Below are 22,554 nucleotides of genomic sequence, written 5' to 3'. Positions count from 1 at the left end.
AAGCTAGTTGACAAACTGAGACAGCGAAGATAACAAGGGGAAACAAATTAAACCTCATAATAAAGAATGGCTCCATTGTAAAACGTCGGCTTAGACATCCTAGTACTACTAACGTGACTGCAGGTGTTCCACCTGCTGCACAGACCACTCTCAGTAATTAAGTGTAGTAGCTTCTGCCCAATCACTCAACTTGGGTGATCAGAATTCCTGATAACCCAGACACCGACCAAAGCATCAATGAATTGCACCAATCCCATTTGTTGTTATCAGACTCTGTACCGATTAATCCCTGGAACAAGTTGAAACAATTTAATACCTTTGTACTTAGATCTAATTACAAGATTTATGGTTTGACTGAGACCTGGCTTTCATGCAGAACATATTTATAATAATGAAATTTTCCCACCTAATTATGCTAATTATCGTAAAGGCCAGTCATCCCATGGTGGTGGTGTCATACTGGTAATTGACATGAGTATTCCAAGCAGAATTTTACCCAGTCCTGATGGTATTGAAGTAGTTGCCGTTGAAGTCCTGTCCAGTAAACCATTTAGAATAATTATGCGTACTGCACGTATTACTAGCTGTTTAATTCTTTCTGTAAGGTTGGATATTTGGTTTGCTACTTCTTGATGTTGTTTGAAAACCGATGAACCTTATTGTTTACTGTGCTTAGCTGATTTGCAGTGCTTTGCATTTCAGTAATCGACTTTTGAACAGTAATACGTGCATCCAAGGGTGACAAGTCATTGTAAAACTTCAAAGCAATTGGTAGGGTGTGTAAGCAGGTGTCACAGAAAAACATACAGTTACTAGCATTACCTAGCATAATACTCAGTTCCTCACTTATTTTGGCGCATTTTGTGTGCACGCGTCCGTCGCACCATACGCACTCCAATTCATTGGGTAAGTAGAATTCTAGGAAAATGGGAACGGAAAGCATAAACGGAAACAACCAGCGGAAAATGCCTGATAAAATGGTCACCATGCCATTATAAAGGTTGGATTTTATCGCACAATGCTTATTTGCAGCATTGTTGGATTCTTCCGCTAAAGTGATCGAAACACTCTAATAGAGCAGTCACCTGTAGTAAAATACTCTAATGCACCTATCAATGTTAAGCCCCACTACCCCCCTCCCGGGCTTACTAAGGGATTAGTGGGGGATTTTCGCCGATTTGATCAGAAATTTTGCCCCACTAGTGGGGCATTTGACCGTTCGAACTTTTAGGCGTTTGCTTTAGCTTGCGGGCTATAAGAATTGATCTGTTTCCCAAAGTTTATTCCAGCGATACTACATGGAGATTTGACCACTAGTTGTTCCCCAGTGGGTGGAGAATTTGATTTTTCAAAAAGTCAAATCCCCACCATTTCCCCCACTACGCCCGGGAGGGGGGAGGTGGGGGATAACATTGATAGGTGCATAATAGAGCAGTAAAAAAATGTTTTGTTACCTATCCCACCAGAGACCTACATTGATGGCCTGTGAATTGATGGGCTATAGCTGTCATAGATTAGACATAGACTAGCTAAGTCATCAACATTAAAAGTTAGCTATTCCCTAGAAACCATAAATTTATACCAATATAACATGCCAGTAATTAAAAGTTTACATAGTTATTGCATATAGATGAGAGAAGTTGTACCTGAAACCTCACGAAAATGTCACATGATGTGGCAGCTGAAGTATGTGTAGGTGCATGGCTCCAATGAGGAGACTAAGGACTATATAAGCAGTCATGGGGATCTTGGAGCCAATTTCAGCTTGACAAGTATACCAGTGTTGCATGCATACTCCCATCATATGACTTCTTATCTGGAAGCAGTATAGGTGCAGTTTTCGAAGCCTATAATAGGCACTGCCAGTTAACTAAAGTACTTTGTGAATCTCAGTTTTCATATCAGTATTATTTTAATGTTTAATAGTTGAATATTCTAAAAATTTATGGTTTCAAAGGAGTAGCTAACCTTTAATGGTGATGACTTAGCTAGTATATACACCTAATATATGACAGGTATAGCCCATCAATTCACAGGCCATCAATGTGGGTCTCTGGTGGGATAGCAAACAAAACATTTTTTGACTGCTCTATTACAGTATTTTACTACAGGTGACTGCTCTATTAGAGTGTTTCGATCATTTTAGCGGAATAATCCAACAATGCTGCAAATAAGCATTGTGTGATATAAGCCAACCTTTATAACGGCATGATGACCTTTTTATCAGGCATTTTCCGCTGGTTGTTTCCGTTTCCGCTTTCCTAGAATTCTACTTACCCTACATCATCTGGGTTCTCTCCATTATATAACTGTTAATTGTATTTAATAGGAATAGTTATTATATAATAAAAAAAAACCCATCATCAGTAGCTGGTTCGCAACAAATTATCCTCCCTCGGTTTCTTGTTGTCTTTGCTTGGGGGCGAGGTTGCACCACGCTTAAGAGTAGACTTAGTTCCAATTAGTGCTCGTCGTCAAATCAAAGGTAAGCTAGAACGAATTAGACACGCACACAAACAACAGTTTCAATGATAAACGATAAATAACCTTTGCATGCAGGTACTGTTAGAGAGCCAGTGACCACGGTACAACAGTCGTTACGCTTGAGGTTAGGAGAGCGACTTGAAGAAGCAACCATTCGTGTAGTCTGTCACGCGAGACTACATATAACAAGGGGTACTCACTTTCAATAGTCCTGTTGCTGGTACCGTCCAGCTGTCCAGCACTTGATAGCCAGTGCTGGGGGTGCCGGGTAGGCAAGGGCAGTCCATCTAGCCCGGGGATAAAAAAAAAAAACAATAGCAGGGGCGGATCCAGGAGCTGGCAAGGGGAGGGGCACAAACAGGCTAAGTTGTAGGTGGTTGGGGAGAGCCAGATTCTCTTGTTAGTTGCTGAAATTTTAAAGCAGCAAATAAGCACCTCTTAGTAGTGTTTCACTGTTAATTTTTGCCATTTGGCGTTTGCAGATGGTTGTGAAGTCTTAAAAGTTGATTTAAAGACCCTGAATGTCTTATACAGCATCAACACGATAATTATTTTTAGAGGCGCTTAATACGCACGAAGGTGCTGTGTGACTGTTTCACAGTTAGTTTGACTTCGGTTTGCTTTGTTTTTAATCGAATTTGTAATAAATGTTAGTAAAATGTGCATATTTTCATGAGTTGTATAAAATGATCTTGTCCTGACATAAAGTTTAGTATTTTAATTAGAACTAGCTAGCTAGCTATAGTTGGCTCCTCCATAAGTTGGGGGGGGGGGGGGGGGGGGGGGGCATTTGCCCTAAATGCCCCATCCTGGATCCGCCATTGAATAGTCCTGTAGAACCACCCACTGTCTTGATGACAGGTCCAGTTGCGATCCAAGTTTCACTCTAGGAGCCATCAAGAGCAATTTCAATCTGCCAATCATTTATTCGATGAACTTCCTCCTAGCATGCGTCCCTCAGTTATGTTGGCTCAGGAAAAGGCTGCATCAAATTGGCTCTTGTCTTCCATTAAAGTCGCACAATTTTGTGCTTCATAAAACTGCTTTTCGTGATGCAATTGCGCTTTGCTATCATTGGCTACCATCTGCCTGCCCTACTTCCTGTGCTTGTGGTCACTCTTTTACCATAGTACATGCTCTGTCTTGTCCAAGGGCAGGTTTCCTTCTCTGAGACATAATGAAGTGCGTGATCTAACTGCCAATTTACTTTCTGAGGTCTGTAACAATGTTGTCATTGAACCCCATCTTCAGCCTCTTTCTGGTGAGATCCTTCAATACAAAACAGCTAACCGTGATGATAACGCAAGGCTTGACATTGCAGCTAATGGTTTTTGGGGAGGACGATTTGAGAGGTCATACTTTGATGTCAGAATTTTTAACCCTAGTGCACCTTCAAATCAACCCCTACACTCTGCATATCGACGTCATGACAGGAAAAGACACATGAATACCAACAACGGGTTCATGAAGTAGAGAATGCCTCATTTACTCCCTTAATTTTTACTACTACTGGTGGAATGGGTGATGCTGCTAATCAGTTTTATAAGAGACTGGCCAACCTTTTGAGTGCAAAGCACAGTCTTTCTTATGGAATAGTGATGGGATGGCTGAGATGTAAATTAGGCTTCTCTTTGTTGAGGTCTGCAATTATGTGCATTCGCGGTGCCAGGTCCAGTTTGCACTGTCTCATTTCTGAGGCACCGATTGCTGTGCAGGTCGCTGAGGCCCATATGTAAGATAATTTGTTTTTGTTTATTATGTTCTGTTTTATCTTCTTCTTAAAAAAACAAAAAAATAAAAAAGAACCATCTGCGACCTAGATCAAGGTTTTTGATCGACGAAGATATACCTTGATCACTTGATTTCGTCTTAAAAACAGCCTTGATTGCTTGATAATGTAGCACATATTTTCGTAAATTCTCGTTTGTTTGCGAACTAGCTTAAATCACCACTTTCTAGGACGTCTTGATCGCTAGATTCAGTGCTAATTTACCTCTTGATTGCTTGATTTGATTTTGATCCCAGTCGCAGATGGTTTTACAAGACTATTGGTAGTGAGTACCCTTTGGTATAAGGTTGACCAGCTTTTCTCCCTACGGCGCTTCAGTATCGATAGGAAATTATAAGCCCTTGCAAGGCCGGAGGAGACGGTCCGGTTGGTCAGGCCCGAGCCGGACCAATAATCTGGAGTTGAACCAACTAGCTGACCAGCTATAACTACATTATTCTCATGCAATCTTTGGACGATCACATCTAACTACATGTAGTTACGTACATTTTGCAGATGTTATTGAAAATGCATGACACGAGTAGTTACCTAATTTCTCAGCCTAACTAAAGCACAGAACTACACGTATAGTACCTCCAATTACCTTACAGTACAGCATAGCATTCGTATCGTTTTGTACAGAAATGTTTGTGGGTTCTACGTACAGTATCACGTGTGCTAACAGTTGGCATTTATAAGGCATGTGCCTTCTTTGATTCTAAACCAGCACACTTATATCACAATTCAATCTTTATGAAATAGTTATTAGCATTCCTTGGCTTGTCTCTCTTGGCTTCTTTTACTGGGCGAAGGGCTGGCAGTGACAAACCAGATGACTCATTCCGCGGCAAGAAGCTGTACACCCATACATTACATGGTGGCTATCTGGATGAGATGTTGAATAGAAATCACTCCTCTTCAACTACCCACTCGTCCTGTCGAGATACCGAGCAAACTCTCAGTCTCACCCGCATCGCGCCATTTTCGAATACTGATTGGTCTCGTGACTGTCCACCAGTATATTTACGTGATGATCCGTTAATTCACTTCATACAAACCAGTATAGTAGTATACTGTATTTTTGTAGCTGTGTAACTTTTTATTGTAGCTGTGTGAATTCACTGTATAGTAATTATATCCTAGCTAAGGGGGCCATGCTGCATAGGTTCCCTGTGAAATTTGGGGGGAAAGTTGCAAGTTACTAGCTAGTTTTACTTTAAAATTTAGCATCAATTTTAAATTTTAAGGCATTTTCAAGCCTTTAAATTGCAAAAATTCTGCAGCTCCTGGGGGTTGCACCCCAGACCCCCCTTGAACTTCTAATTGCTAGCTATAACTACATGAACCATACAGCAAGTTTCATGCTGTGTCCCCTGTATGTCAGGTCCACAATTATACATAATATAGAAAGTCTGAAGAACAACAGATAGGCTTAAGCATATTTATATAGCTAGCAGTGAAATATCACTAAAATTGCATATCTGAGTGTCTAATTTTCAAAAATTTCCTGTGGGGGCATGCCCCCAGACCCCCCTAGAATGCTTGTGCTTCGCACTTCGCAGAGTGATATAGTAGCAATTTCAACATTATAGTCAATGGCCTGACCAACTCAAATTTCCCTCCTCCGGCCCTGCCTTGGGAGTGCTTTTTCTCCGCAAGATGCTAATACCGTATAGCCTAAATATTTCGAGGTTGAGCATGTTGCTATTAAAAAATAAAAATTCTTAGATTTACAAACGTTCCCAAAATGCATTAGACTGTATGGAGGTCAGCTAGGGCTAAAATTTTCGCTGATAACCCCAAAACAGCGAAATCAGCGAAAAATCTTTTTCGAAACCATGAGTTTAGAAGCAGTTTTACACTATTCCTTACGCAATACGCGATCGCAGTACGGGATTTCTCAACGGACATGAAATCCTCACTCCTTTTTTTTTTTTCAAGTAGACATATACGACCATATCACATAATAAATAATCAACAGTAAAGTTGTAGCTCAGTACCATATAGCTACGCGTATACGAGTACAGTTAGCTAACCATCACGTATGGTACATTACTGAAATACAAAGTATACATTCAAAAAACACATAACATAAAGACTATATATAGCTATAATACAAGCTACCGGAGCAGGCCAGATTAGTGGCTTCATTGGTAATGGGAGTATGATATGTGGAACGGAATCCACGCACACACATTATGGCCGATCGGAGCAGAGAGAAACGCGTATGGTACAGCAATCCATGCTACTGAGAATAATCTGGTATGCATATAATATCAAGATAACAGAAGGTTTTTACATTACAAAATACGCATATAGTTGCTATGGAGATAAAATATATCAAATTTGTTGGGAGACGTGCCTCTTGTTTGTGGCACGCTTACTGCGGCACGGGGGGATTATCGTTGCTGTCACTATTAACAGCTACCATGCATGATGCATATACACACCTACTGCCGGTAAAACATAAAAATAAAATAAAAAAAGCCATGCATGCTCACGTAGCTACTGCTCATGCAGCTGCAGTTAGCTACAGCAACTATAAAAGGATGCAAAAGCAGTGCTTCATTTACTTGACAAGAGTCTGGAGTGTGGTCGAAGTACCACTTGCTAGCTATATATAACTTCAAGAGAAAGCAATTTTCGAAATGAGCCAAGACATTCCTTATGGACCAGACCGAAAGCCATGGAAGGAGACTCTCAGTCCTCTGGCAATTAACGCGGATGGCACGCCAATGGTAACCCCACCATCTCAAGACCCTGCGGAGGTCTACTCCTATCCTGACCTGGAGCGGGGAATTACTCCGAGTAATTACCAGGTACCAACCATCGGGTTTACTGCCGACCACGCTCGCAAGGCACAGGACGAAACTTCTGCGTACGTCAACAAGCAATCATTGAACCATCTCGGATATCAATGCTCCATAGGAAACGACCATAGCCAGGTTACCCGATACCTCCATACGTTGTTGAACAACATCGGCGACCCTTATGTGCCAGGACATTTTACAATCAATTCGAAATGGATGGAACGTAATGTTTTGGACTACTACGCTTCTCTATGGAATGCCAAGTGGCCACACAATGATGAGGATCCGGAAACCTACTGGGGATATGTGTGTACTATGGGGTCAAGTGAGGGAAACCTCTATGCTGTTTGGAATGGTCGAGACTATCTACAGGGAAAGTTCATGATGACCGATGTGACCAGAAAAGTTCCCACCACTACATATGTCCAGGCTAAGCTCACAGCTGACAAACCAAATGCCTTCACTCCAGTAGCATTTTATTCTGAAGATTCCCACTACTCATTTACCAAATGCATGGCAGTATTGGATGTCAAGTCATTCTACAGGCTTGGAACTGAGCTGTATCCTGGTCAGTGTCCACTAGGTGGTGATTGGCCTACTGAAGTACCATCAGAAGGTGGGGATGCTGGACCTGGCAGCATTGATGTGGACAAGTTGTACAAGCTTGTGGAGTTCTTTGTTTCAAAGGGCTACCCAGCATTAATACTGCTAAACTTTGGAACAACATTCAAGGGAGCTTATGATGATGTGAAAAGAGCAGGCGAGATGCTGCTGCCAATGCTGAGAAAGCATGAAATGGATGAGCGATGGATTCAAGTAGTTGATCCTAACAAACCAGATGACCCAAAGTGGATAAAAAGGAATGGGTTTTGGATACATGTAGATGGAGCTTTGGGGTCTACTTACGTGCCTTTTATGAAAATGGCATTCAACAAGGGTCGTACAGCCATCAAACCACCACCAGATTTTGATTTTCGGTTGCCATTTGTCCACTCAATTTGTGGCAGTGGTCACAAATGGCCTGGAGCTCCTTGGCCTCTTGGAATCTTTATGACAAAAACAGGGCTTCAACTTCTCCCTCCCACAAATCCTGATTATGTTGGTTCCCCTGACACCACCTTTGCAGGTTCACGTAATGGCCTTTCTTCACTGGTTTGGTGGTCATTTCTCACTCAGTACAGCTATGAGGCTCAGATTGACAGAGTTGTTTATTCCTTGGAGCTGGTGAAACACACCTATCAAGAACTGCAGAAGGTACAAACTGACATTGGACAAGACATCTGGATTAATTACACTCCTCTTTCTCTGTCCCTATGGTTTAAGAAACCCAACGATGATATTGTTCACAAATATACACTTTCTCCAGAGAGTTTATTTGTTGATGGGGAGCAACGCAATTTTGTACACATGTTCGTTATGTCAAATGTTGCCAAGGAGACCATTGATAGTCTAATGCAGGCCTTGAGAGAACCAAATGCTTTTACTACTGCAGAGAAGAGAGACAAGAAGTGGGTACGGCGTGCAAGGAAAGCTGGAGTTGAAAGTCGCATTACAGACCTCCATGATGGAATGATACTTGGCAAGGCTGATCAAGGTCTTAAGAATGGTGTTCAGCCACTGTTCAACTGGCCAATGGCTGGAAGAGGATTCAAGTAAACTGACCAAAACAACACTTTAAAAATCAAGACTTTTAAGATACATTATTTACTTGACCATTATAGTCTTCATTTAGTTGTATTTATAAACAACATTTTAGAAATAAGACTATTTTTTGCTATTTAACTGTTAGGCTTTTTGCTGTATTTGTAGAATGTATAGTGGCCATGTATATAGCAACTGTTATGCTGGCTCTACGTGATGAACTAAAGTAGTAATAAGTTGATTTGAGTGCATGCTTGTTGACAGTATAGCTATAGGAGATTAGCTGGTGTTTTTGCAGCAACATAGCTATACATGCATGTTGGGTAGATAATTGTAACATGAAGGTCTTATTTCCTCAGTGTCACATCGGAATAAGAAAACCAGTGGCTGTTGTTTGATGAATGTAGAGGAACAATAGTCAGTTCATGAGCTCTTGTACAGGAAGTAATAATAGTAAGCAGAAAAACTAAGAGATGTTCTCATATGATATCATACATGTGGTGTCGATACAGACATACAGTAAATTCAAATGGATCAATTCAACCTCCATGGGTAAATTTAAACTACAAACTTTTTTGTTAAAATAACCATCTAAAAGTGGTTATAACTAGGGTAGGCTATTGGACTAAATCAGTCAAAATATCTAGGGTACATAGGTCAATATAACTGTTCACTTAGGATGTTGAAATAACATATTGTAGTAATTTCAGTGTGTATGTTCAAGTCTACTATGGCACAGATGACCAGCTACATGGTTATTAATAAATGTACAGTACACTGGCCATTATAACATTTGTGTTACATCCCACAATCAAACGTGAACATGGAGAACATAGGTTTTATATACAATTTGAATACTCTATAAGAATCAGGTATGTAGTTTAAAGTATTAAGATGCAGTATGTAATAATTATTGTGAATACATGTCATAGATAGATTAATGTATGTTATTACTAATGATGACTGACTTGTTAATTAATGTAAACAAACAAACAAACAAACTAATGTTTTGTGACGTGAGTTAATTTTACCACAGATGGTTAAAATAACCATGATGGCAAGGTTATTTCAAACACTTGGCTAGAGGTTGAAAAGACTTTAGGGCATCTGGGTAATAATCTTACAAAGTTAAAATAACCAAGTACATCCTTGGGTCATTACTACCAAAAAAATCGGTCATTTGAATTGCAGATAAAACAACCCAAAAAATTGGGTCATTTGTATCCATTTGAATTTACAGTGAAGGTAGCTAGTTATGGCGATTAGTGAAACTAGGCCAGTATCATTAGATGATTTATTCCACTTTCCTGGAAATAGGATCGCACCGGCTTCCACATTCCCACCTAGCAGCATAATGTTAAAGCGGAAATGTCATGAGCTGTATGTGGACTCCACATTTGACAATCATACCTGCATTATAACAAGCGTATTTCAAAATCACATGCAACATTCAACAATTAGTATGATAAAAGTAACAAAAGTAAATTTCACTACAAATGTCACTTAAAAATCTAGTTCTTCTGTTTACCTGTAGAAAAAGACAGACAAAAGCCAGTATAGCTATACAAATACAAAAAGGAACAGCCAAGCTGTGAAAAAGGTGCAACCTTCCAAAAATAAGCTAGTCTGAAAAAGATGTGATATCAAAGGTGGCAGCCGAGAAATGGCTTCAATGGTTAATTCTTAAGGATGGGATATTGTTCAAGATTTCTGTTTTCACCACATCTTTTGACAAGATTATGATTATGCTTGAATGCTGGGTCAGGGCAGCTAAGTAGGCTGATAGGTGTCCTAGGTGGTTACAAGTGAGTACATGCAATACACAATCAATTACACTACATGTGGTTTCTACAATAGCCTGTGTGGTTGGGTATTGTTTTGTACAATAAAGCTGGAGTACAATTTTGTACAGTTGATTCAATCCATATACTTCTTTCTTGTAGAGTTAGCCATCCTAGAGTTACAAGTATTTCTGTTATACTGCTGTAATAGCTATAATCTGAAAACACACATCTTGCAGCACAAAGTTTAAATATTCATAATATGGATCCCAGACACTGGCTGTGTATTCTAACAGTGACCTTATGATGGTCAGGTAGGCTATTTAACTTGAAACCACTATGACGTTTACTTAGGTTGTGGCGAATAAAGTTAAAGTCTTGTTAGCCTTGTTACACAGAGTTTTAATATGATGTGTCCACAGCATGAATTTGGATACATGAAGCAAAATTCCCAAATATTGGTGTTGTTCTGCTAGTCCCAGTCTAATCTATAATTGAATTCAATAGGAGACAATGATTTAGTGTATATATCTTAACGCAACACATTTGTCAACATTTAATTGTGCTTGCCATTTCTCAGTTTCTCAGTCCAGTTAATGATGGACAATGATTAGTGGTTCATTACCAATACATGAAACTTGCATGGAGAAAACATCCTGATTGCCTGGCAGATCAATTCTGAAAGTGTTTGAGTGTAAATTGAATGGCTTCAGGATCGAGGCTAAGATGGATCTGCAGCTTTCAAAAAACAGCTGTATGACCAGATGCCCTACAGCTAGATCTTCAGCAGTTGTGCTGTAAAGCATGTATTTCTTTACTGACATTAAAAATCAACCTTTATAATTATGGACACAGCTACTGTAACAATAATATGTTGTAAAAAAAACCAATAACACATTTTGACCATGAACATGTTCTTCTTGTAGCTGCATGGTTTGTACCAATTCATTGGTATGGATGTTTTTCAATTATTAACTTAATTGACATGTAGCATTGCCAAAAGTAGTCATACAATCACATTCTTGCATATAAAAAATTGATGTGCATTTGACGCAACACACTCTTATTTGTACTGTATATTCTCATGTTACTTAAGCATGAATGTAGGTGTAACTTATGTATACAGTAATATTCTATAAATTGTAATTGCTTATATTATGTAGATTCTATCCCACTGAAGCCCTATGTCAAAGTAAAAAAGTAGGAGGACGATAATAATACTATGGTAGTTAAACCCTGGGAGTGGGAAGTTAAACTGCAGTATAGGTCAGAATCCTTAAATATGAAGGACAAGCTGATTTACACATTAATGGAAACACGAAGCCATATCATATGTAGCTGCAAGCACAGCAAAACTGAAACCATAAACAACTTTACTAGTTAGTTCTTCATGAAGTAAAATGTTTTAAAGTGTAGGATAGAAGGCATGTCATAACATGTTATCAACACCTCAATTTACTAGCAATTGTCACATTGCTTGTGAAGTCAAGAGCTTCAAAGTGTGGAATAGCAGCCAGGTAAACCACTCGTAGGATATATATCTGTTATCAACACCTTGGTCTCTGCTTCGCCTTGGCCTCTGGTTGATAACAACAAACAATATCCTACTTGTGGTTTAACTATAAAACAATATGTATAATATGTGCATGCCTATATATTATGTTGCTATATCTAGCTATAAACTTAAATGTGTTTATAGTTATTCTCTAGCTGCATGCTTCAATGCCTGTTAGCCATATGGTGTATGTATATATACCATATAGTCAATTGAGTTATTAGGCAATACAAATTTCCCTTTACAGTACACAACTTGGACTGTAGCAGATATCATCTCATTCATCTGAAATGATGACTATACAACTAAACCCTCTCAAAATATCAGCTCTCAGTTCATCTACAATGCTATTTAGATACGTTTTAAATATGCATCTTGATTCTGGGTTCTTATATCACCACATACACCCTGTGTATACTTATTATTTTATTTATAAAATAATTTGCAGCCTCGGTTTGAGGATAAATGCACATACATTACATTACGTACATTACACATACAGTAACTAAGCTATATATTACTGATTATGGCCTACATTGTCCTCCTAGATGACAAGTTCCTTAGAGTGCAATCTAAAGAAAAGTATTTGGTTAGCATGCCAGATGTCTTTGTAATTTCATGGCTCATGCATCATAAACACTGCTTACTTTAGTATGGTGTATCATTTATCACAAATCTGTAGAATGTATTCATCCAAAAATGATCACATTATAGCTACATGTTGCTATGTTTATATCAAAGTGAAGTATTGACTTCTGTATATGCCATAATAGCTTGCAAGCGTGGATATAGGATATACTTAGGGGGAACACTGGAAGAAATGACAACACACTGCAAGTAGAAAGCCTGACCCCTAGGAATTTTTCATTACAGTGTCCTTGCACTTATATACATCATAAGTTTTACCATTCTATATGTGCTATAATGTGGTGTTTGGTTCCTTGAATTATTTTGATACTCCTTAATAAACAGTCGGTGCAAAAATAGGGCATGTGGGCACAAACTATACCCTGTCACATAACAGGTTGTATCTTACACCCTGTTACATAACAGGTTGTATCTTCAGTGTTGGGAGTAACGCGCTACTTATGTAACGCGTTACGTAATATTATTACTTTTGTGGTAACAAAGTGATATAATGAATTAAATACGCTATAAAAACAGGTAATATAACGCAAGCTACTTTACTTACAAATGTAACGCGTTACCTAAGTAATATAGTTACTGTAACGAGTCTAATATTATGTAATATTATTACTACAAGTAACGAAGTTACTAATCTCGTTAGTTATCCTCAGAGTAATGCCTAGCCACAGCGAAGTAACGAGGCCTACTGAATGAAGCTTATTCACCAGCTTCTTACTTAAAACCAAAATTTGCATATTGTCCAACAGCGCAATCATGTCACGTGATGAGGTGGCAGTTTCACACGTGACAGCTTAAGGCTGTGGACACAAAGTAATATAATATGTAATATTATTACAGTTACTTTAATTTATGGGTAATATGTAACTGTAACTAAATAGTTCAGTTGCAAGTAATATGTAATATGTAACTAGTTACTTTTACAAAGTAACTTGCCCAACACTGTGTATCTTACACCCTGTCACATAACAGGTTGTATCTTACACCCTGTTACATAACAGGTTGTATCTTACACCCTGTCACATAACAGGTTGTATCTTACACCCTGTCACATAACAGGTTGTATCTTGATACAAGAACAAAACTTTATTCTGTAACTTGTATTAGAAAGTTAATGACATGTTTAATAAGTTTGAAAATGTTGTGGCCATTTCACAATGACTTAAAAAGTGAGTCATTAAAGTTTGAAAAGGTAGGCAACTTTTATGTGCCCACATGCCCTAGGCCTGGTCACAAATTGTAGAAAAGCTCTCATATTACGCAGCATGCATTCCTCCCTAAAAGCAGGCAGTATGTATTGAGACAGCTGTGCAATTAATTATAAGTATTCAAATAAACTTTACATTAAATTGTGCCTTCAGGCAAAACAATATGTGAACATGTGGCTAAATTTAGTAGCTGACAAAGGCCATCATAGCTACTAGCTTTTTCACCCTTATTGTAAAGTCATTCTACTATCTAGTTGCACATACATAATATACTCACCACAAACTGCATTTATTGTACATTGTAAACAAACTGTCTTGATGGTTATTATAGCCAACTAATACACTAACATCTTTGTTAGTATCTAAGAATACTATTACATAGTTCTTTGTAGTTAACTAGCTGCACTATAATTATGCGTACACTGTCATACAAGAGGTCAAGGTCACTAATTTTAGATAAAATTATGACTGTAAGTATATTTGTTATATACTGGTAGTACATATGTAGGCATACTAATAATATTAACTATGTCTAAGTGACCATATACGTGCAAGCCATAAAATAATTATAGAGGTGATTAATATTAATGAATGTCTGAATTCTGTAGTATGTACATGTTGAGCTGTATCCTCAAAAACGTTACCATGGATACAACTACATAAAATTTGGTTCATTTGTATAGTACTGCTTTTGACCTGCTAAAAATATTTTGAAATCTTTTCATTCAAATTTCTGATACAGTTTTTATGGTCAATCAAAATTATCACCGTACATTTGCCATAAATGTGCACTATCCATTACAACCCTTTCCCAAATTTGTGATGGAGTCAAATCACATGTGTCTATATTGTTGACACTTTTACTGTCACCACCAATCATCTGGTTGGCTGAAATGTTAATTCTCTTGAGAAAAAATCCACTTTTCATTTTTTAGCTGTTTTTCAGGATCCAGCTCAACTTGTACATAGCTACCATAGCATGAACACATTTACTGTTACCTAAAGTGGTCAGGATTTGTTGATGTTAATACTCCTTCTTATAGCACCACATTAAACGTTTAGGCCATGCAAGGTGACATACACAACAACCACTATTATGCATAGTTTTATAGCAGTGTTAAATTAATGCTTGAACAGTTTATATAGTGAAGCAAGTTTAGTTTACTGTGCTTTACTGACTTATTAGCTATAATGTACTGTATTTCCAGCCAGACAGAATTCACAATTGGAAATCCTCTAGTACACACATGATGATGGTAGGAAGAGAAAGACTTAAGTGATGCAATAGAAATCTTTTTATATAGCCATTCCATCACTTATTGTACAAGTATAAGGAACTTCAAATTAGAGTAGGGACAGTGTATAGTGCTGCAATAAAACAAACTGGATCGGAGTAGTACGTAATGTCCAAATACTGTAAAACAATAAGAAGTGAACATCGCTACTGTGCATAGAGTACAGTAGGGACAACTTGCTACTAGCCAAAATTTCCTTATGTGGGCTTACTTCCTTTAATGTTTAAATTTATGTTATACATATCTATTGGCTTTCAGCTAAGATGTATCAAACATCAAAGAATATTGACTGAAGTTCTGAAAGTTAAAATTGTAAAATGGCAGTATAATTATGTAGCTAGTCTAGTTACAAGCTATGCAGTGTATGCATTTTAAATGATTTCAGTATTCTGATAGTCAAAATCAATTTAGTAGTTACAATAACCAACTGCAGTAGATATTTAGACATGCATATGCAGCTGCAGGTTACTTTTGGCATTGCTGAAAGAGATTTCCATCTACTGTAGCTTGGGAGAACTTCTCTATAAATCAGGGTACCACAATGCAAGAACTTTCATGATTTACTGGGGAAAGTTTACACATTGTAAACATATTTGTTTCGGCATTAAAATGTCCCCAAAGTTTATACTTGTAAAATCAGTATACCATCTGTCATAGTTAGATATTTTCAGCTAGTTACTGTCCATGGTCCAGTTTAAATAAATAATCATTCTTTATACATTACAATCATTATACAATATTTTACAACTTGTACATATTCTGCAAGTCAGGATATAAATTATGACCAGCCTCTATTGGAGCTCCTACAACATCACATTCAGGTCCAGCAGTTTGTTTGTCTTCTTCAAACCAGTGGAATAACACATAGGATGGTTGTGAAATTACTCGTATTAGGTTAGAAAAAGACGGTCTAAGTTTGTGCTGTGGATTCCTGCAATACAGAACAAATTAATAATGTCATTTCACCCTCTTTATTTTCAACCATGTGTGCATGTATGCAAAGTGCAAAATTACATTGTTTCTCATACCAGCATTGTATCATTGCACAGTAGATGTGTCGTGGACACCCTGGGGGTGGTGGTAGTCTATAGCCACTCTCCAACATGTCCAGCACCTAAGATGTATACGACAATAAAGGTTTCCTGGTGTATGTACTAACTTCAGTATTGTCATAATCTTCATATGGCTTGTGTCCAAGACTCCACATCTCATACAAGAGGATACCATAACTCCACACATCACTGGCTGTTGTGTACGTCCTAAACATCAAAGCCTGACAACGAAAATAATAATATAACCATACCTGTTGTACAAATGCATTTAAATATGCATCAGGTGTACACATGCAAGTGTAAGCTATGTACATGTTTCATATATACTATGTTGCATATACCTCAGGAGCTGTCCACTTAAGTGGTACAAAGCCACCTTTGGTTACATAATATTTGTCATCTTCTAAATCTCTTGACATACCAAAGTCTGCAATCTGCAAGTAAACAGTGTTAGTGGCTGCAATTAGGTAAGCACAATATCAGTTACTTTGCAATAGTTATCTTCAGTGAGGAGGATATTCCTGGCAGCAAGGTCTCTGTGGATGAAGCACTTGTTACTGAGGTAGTTCATACCACGTCCAACATCACGAGCAAATCCTAATAACATCTGAGGAATATGCTGTCCAATAGGTTCATCTTCCCTGCGATAGCATGGTACAAACTGATGTGTGCATTATAATAACAAAGTTGCACATACTTTGGTCTGATAGATATCAGATAACTTAAAAGGTCTCCATTAGAAAGGTACTCTAGCAAAATCATCATCTATGAAAAACAAGCAGTGCAATAATGAACCACAGGGAAATGTTGGCACATACAACATTGTGTATCAAATACCGTACATCAGTAGCTGTGACACAAAGTATAACAACTGGAACAGGCATAGTGTGTTGTGGTACAAATCATTGGTGTCAAGACTAGTGTTGTGCAGTATAGAATAATATGCATATCATCTCTTGTTATCATAATACAATAAATTATCACAGTATATAAATCAGCATGAAACCACGGTAATAAATTACTGGCAAACAAAGTGCTTATATGTGAAAAGAAGCAGTACAACACAACACGGTCCTATCTAACCTACTGGGAGTCTCTATTAGAGACAATAAGTTTTGCTGTACTGTTGAACATCATTTTTTATAAACTTTGTGTAAAAGCGTTACACCATTAAATGTCATGATAATATCATGATATCAAAACAATTATATCATAATCAAAAGAGAAATTTATTAAATCAATATAGAAATTTATCATGATGCATGATACTATTGGTATATTGCACATCACTAATCAAGACACATGGTAGTGAGTTGTGCGGCCAATAAAGCCAGCACATCATACCATGTGTATATTGACAGTAAGAAAGAAAGCATGATTTTCATGCCTGCATACAGTAGCTCCATGGTCCCTTATCAAAAGCACACTATTTTTGCATTATAGTTGTCTGCCAGGTAGGGTAGGCCACACAGCAAATTTGTATAAATCCATGCCAGCCATTTGTGAGATACTGGTGGCCAAAAGCAAAACTTTATTCTTCGTTTTAAAAAATTGTTTTAAGAGGTCTATGGGGTCTTAGATGATTCTTTTCACATACTTTGCAAAAAATGTAATAAAACACAAAACATGTAATTTGATTACTTGAAATTGACACAAATGAAAAGAGTATAAAGTGAATTCACGTACTAAGTTTGCAAAGAATCTGATAACTATCCATGGTGTTACGTATGAACGTTTATATGTGTAAAGTAAGATTGAACTTTTGTCACAACTACAGGATAAACCACTTATGGGAATAGCCAGAAATTTGGTGTGTAGCCATCATAGCAGTACCTTATGAAGTAAAGAAGTAACAGCTACAGAGTTACAAAGCAAAAACCAAACAACAGCAAATCGCGGGGTTGAGATACTCTAATAGAACAGTCACCACGGCATTAAAATTGTATGAAACAAAAAAAAACTTGCCAGAGGACCTTCACACTGAACTGTAGAGAATTGACAAACTTTAATTAGAATAATTATTATGATGTAATAAGATAGTCACGTGTAATGTAGTAGTGTGTGTGGTGTGCGTTATTATTCATCCGTATCAATCACACTGTACCGAGTCGTTCTCTCCTAGCTTTGGACCTCTCCTTTGTCGTACAGACATTATTTTGACGCTGTGACCAGGATCGGTTCACTACTATCAATTCTCATTCTAACCCCAGTCACAGAAGTCGTGGTGCCGTGGCAAACTATTCTTAATGGTACCCGCCAAGGCAAGCCACTTCTATTTTTGAACTGTTATTGTTGCCATTGTTTTAGCAGACCGATTGATGGAGGGACAGACTCGACTACTGGCCTCACAGAGTGGATACAAGGGACATGTGACTCGACTCTTCAATAAGATCGAAGGTTTAATTGGTGGAGAATTCGATGACTACACGATCTCATCATTAAACAACGCTGTGGAACAACTCACTAAAAAGATGGAGAAGCTCACACAAATCGATGAAGAAATAATGAAAACGTATGATGATGCCAGCTAGCTAGAATCAGCTGTATTAGAAACGAAGAGTTAAACGACGAGATTATGGAGCTGATGAGTGACTGTCTGGTGGTGTGTCTTGTGATTGTGGTATCATTGACTGTGGTGTCACTAAAGGCTGACTATCTGGTAGTGTAGTAAAGCCTAGTGATTGTGGTATCACTGACTGTGGTGTCACTTAAGACAGACTAGCTAGTGGTGAAACTTGGTTTGTACTGTTTAACTCGATATACTTTCTAGCTCTGATGATCTTAACAGCCAGTCATACCACAATCACAAGGTATTGAACAGTCAGTGGGGGAATCAGCAAGTACAGTTAACACTGCTACACAGAACAGTGGCACTTCCTCATCAGTTATTTCAATGACAGAACACAACAGTATTAGCGAGACTTCTATAGCACACCATGTATCAGAGTCTTCTACAGTAACAATTGTAACATTTAGTGATACCTTTGGGCCACCTCCTCTGATTCCAGCAATTTTTCACACGTCCACACTCAACAGTATCAGTCCACTGAGGCCACTAACTACAACAGCATTTGCCCCCAGGAGCTTGTATCAGTCACCAATGAGTACACATTTAAACCCAATGATACCGGCACACACATTCACACCGAGGCGAGATATCCAACAGTTTACCAACAGTTATCTCCCAAAGCTTACCTTACCCATGTTCTCAGGAGACCCCCTAACATGGCAAACTTTCTGGAACTCATCCTATGTGTTGATACATGCCAACCCCAACCTAACCTAAGTGGCATTCAGAAGTTTACATACCTGAAGGCACAGCTACAAGGAGACGCTGCTCAAGCAATTGCTGGTCTATCACTAACAGATGCAAACTACATACACTCAATTACATTGCTAGAAGACAGATATGTTCAACCACACAAACTAGTTAATGCACACATGAAGGCACTCTGGAAATGCCATCCCCTATGAGAAGTCTTGCCAGCTTACGTATTTTCTATGACTCTGTCTAAGGTCACATACGGGGATTGTCATCATTGGGCAAATCTGAACACTCATATGGAGACATCCTAGTACCGATCCTTATGGGAAAGCCATCCCCAGATATCCATAAGAACTTGGCTCGTGAACACACTCCAACACCCAGTGGATTCTAGCAGATCTGATGGCAGCAATCTTGAAGGAAATCAGAGCGCTTGAGTCTAGCTTGTATGACACACACAACTTCATGCCAAGGTCAACTGCAGCTTCCCTCCACGTGAACTCTCGAGACCATCTTAGTAAGAAGCAATACTTAAGTAATCCTGATAGCAAGAAGCATCAATGTTTGTTTTGCAAGAGGCCTCATGCTGCACAAAACTGTGATGTTGTCACCGACTACCAGAAACGTCTTGAGATAGTTAAGAGGAACAATCTTTGTTTTAACTGTTTGGCCCACCACAGGGTATCCCAGTGCCCATCTAAGTTTCGCTGCAGAAAGTGTAAGAAGAAACATCATATCAGCCTTTGTAACAACAGTGAATAACCCAACACACTCGAGACACCCTGTAATGAGAACAAGACTGCAGATAGTGCACCACTGCTGGACTTCTTACACCGGCATCATGCTGTAAGACTCCTCAGAGCACAACCTGTTTACTTAAGACTGCTACTGCACCTGTCATCGCTAGTGGTGTCAAGACCAAGCCAACATTCTCTTTGACGAAGGAGCACAGTACCCATTTATTTCTGCTGAAATGGCCAATGAACTGCAGATTTCTCCGACATTACATGTCGATTTGGCAGTGGCATCCTTTGGAACCACATCTACTTCACACCAGAGACTTGGAGTTGCCACAGTAGAGACACAATCCAGTGAACTAATTTCTATGTCAGTTTTGATTGTGCCATCCATCGCAGCTCCCATTCAGAACTCCATATCAACCTCAGTTTACAACATGCCACACTTACGAGATCTGAAACTTGCCCACCCAGTAATATCAGAATGTAACTTTGCTATATTGCTGCTCATCGGAACTGATAATTACTGGAGCTGAATGATCGACCTCTGACATACATGTTACCTGAATTAAATGATCCACAACCACTAACCCCATCTCATCTATTATATGGCCGAAGAGTTCGTCCAGTTCCTCATCTGCTAGATGACCCAGAAGAGATACTTATATCAATGGTAGTAGTATGAGGAAGAGAGTAGACCAACATACTCAACCCATCAATCTGGAAAAGGGAATATTAGACCTCATTGAGGGAATTTTATAACAAGACTTCTGGACACAACCAACAGACCATAATGGTAGGAGATATAGTAGTTGTACATGATGACAAGCTCAGACTACAATGGAGACTAGCTATTGTAGAGGAACTCATAAGAGGAAGAGACAATTTGGTGCGTACCGCCCACATTAGAATGGGTAATTATAGAACAACTCGTCCTATAGTGAAACTATATCCCCTAGAAGTCTCCTACTCAGATGACAATACCTCTCAGGAAACCCCTGATGATAATACTCAATGTATATGTGACTCTGATCTACCAATGGATGACTCTAGTACATCCTCTAGTGAACGTAGGAAGGCTGCCTCTAAGGCCTACAGAAAATCTCAAACTGGACAGCCATGTTACGCCGGGCCCTGGAGGACGTAGAGAATTGACGAACTTTAATTAGAATAATTATTATGATGTAATAAGATGGTCACGTGTAATGTAGTAGTGTGTGTGGTGTGCGTTATTATTCATCCGTATCAATCACGCTGTACCGAATCGTTCTCTCCTAGCTTTGGACCTCCCAGTTGTAGTACAGACATGAACACCCAAACCCATAACCACTAAGCCACTGCTATCATGACTCTTCACCTCACTTAATTTCTACTTTGTAAAGAATATTGCGTGGAAATTTCTAGATTATCCTGAAACATTCTATGTGTGTTCTATTAAAATTCCGAGTATTATTGCCAAAAAGTCAAAAAAACAATACATTTATAACTTTCTGTCTTCACTAATCATCATAGTGTCTATAGATAAGAAGAAATGTGGGAAAAACAACTTGGAGGCCATATAGAGTACAAAAAGAAATGAAATCCCCACGAAACAGTCAAACTGTGAAAAAAATGTGGCCTTCACTAGCCTGGGAGAAAAAAAGTTGTGGTGAAATTAAATGTGGCAGCCAAGAAATTGCTGCAGTGATGTTAATTAGTGCTCGGTGGTATTGAAATTTGAATATATGGTATTAGTAACAGGAAATTATTGTGGTATATCGGTATATAGTTAGCTTGTTTATATCCGTATAGTTAGCTTGTTTCAGTGACTATTGCATCGGCGTAATATGAAGTGGTATGCATCCCAAAAACCAAAGAATGTAGTTCAGTACAAGTAGGTAGGTGCTTGTAATGTGTTCAGTGTTTGTTTAGGGTGTGGCTTGCTAAACCATCAACAAATTGAGCAATTAAACACCAAATGTTAGGGATTAAAAACAATCCTATACCAGGTATTTCGATATACTGGTTATTAAAGACTGTCACGGTATGATAACTGGTTATGTTAATTTATCACAATAAACGGTATTACTGGTATATCGCTGAGCACTAATGTTAATGCTAATAAATGTTAATAATTCACACAGCCATTACAATTTATTAGCATTAGAATGGTTGTAGTCATTCCTTGACCACCACATTTCATTTCACAACTTTTTTTCCACCCAGGCTATTGAAGGCCGTATCCTCTTTTTCACAGCTTGGCTGTTTTTGTGTGGTATACTACAACGGCGGATCCAGGATGGGGCATTTGGGGCAAATGCTCCCCCCCCCCTC

The 22,554-nt window shown here is 38.5% G+C and overlaps 2 protein-coding genes across 6 annotated transcripts in view; one reads left to right on the top strand and one right to left on the bottom strand.

The window, feature by feature from the left end:
- The first annotated feature begins 6,812 nt into the window (after positions 1-6,812).
- Positions 6,813-8,944, top strand: LOC136250999 (histidine decarboxylase-like). The gene has a single exon (XM_066043366.1). It carries the CDS (start codon positions 6,901-6,903, stop codon positions 8,716-8,718), a length of 1,818 nt encoding a protein of 605 aa, XP_065899438.1. The 5' UTR covers positions 6,813-6,900; the 3' UTR covers positions 8,719-8,944.
- A 6,931-nt stretch (positions 8,945-15,875) lies between these two features.
- The window catches only part of LOC136250997 (uncharacterized), a 33,636-nt gene continuing 26,957 nt past the window's right edge, over positions 15,876-22,554 (bottom strand). For all 5 annotated transcript variants that reach the window (XM_066043361.1, XM_066043362.1, XM_066043363.1 and 2 more), the window contains 6 exons: positions 16,937-17,004; positions 16,727-16,880; positions 16,581-16,673; positions 16,347-16,460; positions 16,216-16,301; positions 15,876-16,118 (listed from right to left, as the gene is read on the bottom strand). In XM_066043361.1, coding sequence (XP_065899433.1) covers positions 15,929-16,118; positions 16,216-16,301; positions 16,347-16,460; positions 16,581-16,673; positions 16,727-16,880; positions 16,937-17,004 — 705 coding nt within the window. In that variant the 3' untranslated portion in view covers positions 15,876-15,928. The remainder of the gene's footprint in view (positions 16,119-16,215; positions 16,302-16,346; positions 16,461-16,580; positions 16,674-16,726; positions 16,881-16,936; positions 17,005-22,554) is intronic.

Source organism: Dysidea avara, chromosome 3 (genome assembly GCF_963678975.1).
Source record: "Dysidea avara chromosome 3, odDysAvar1.4, whole genome shotgun sequence".
Classification (NCBI taxonomy): Eukaryota; Metazoa; Porifera; class Demospongiae; order Dictyoceratida; family Dysideidae; genus Dysidea; species Dysidea avara.
The sequence above is the reverse complement of the archived record's forward strand: the minus strand, read 5'-3'. Positions and strand labels throughout refer to the sequence as shown.

Bases quoted from the DNA above. Each gene is read 5' to 3' on its own strand.
- LOC136250999 (XM_066043366.1), top strand. From the start codon at position 6,901: ATGAGCCAAGACATTCCTTATGGACCAGACCGAAAGCCATGGAAGGAG.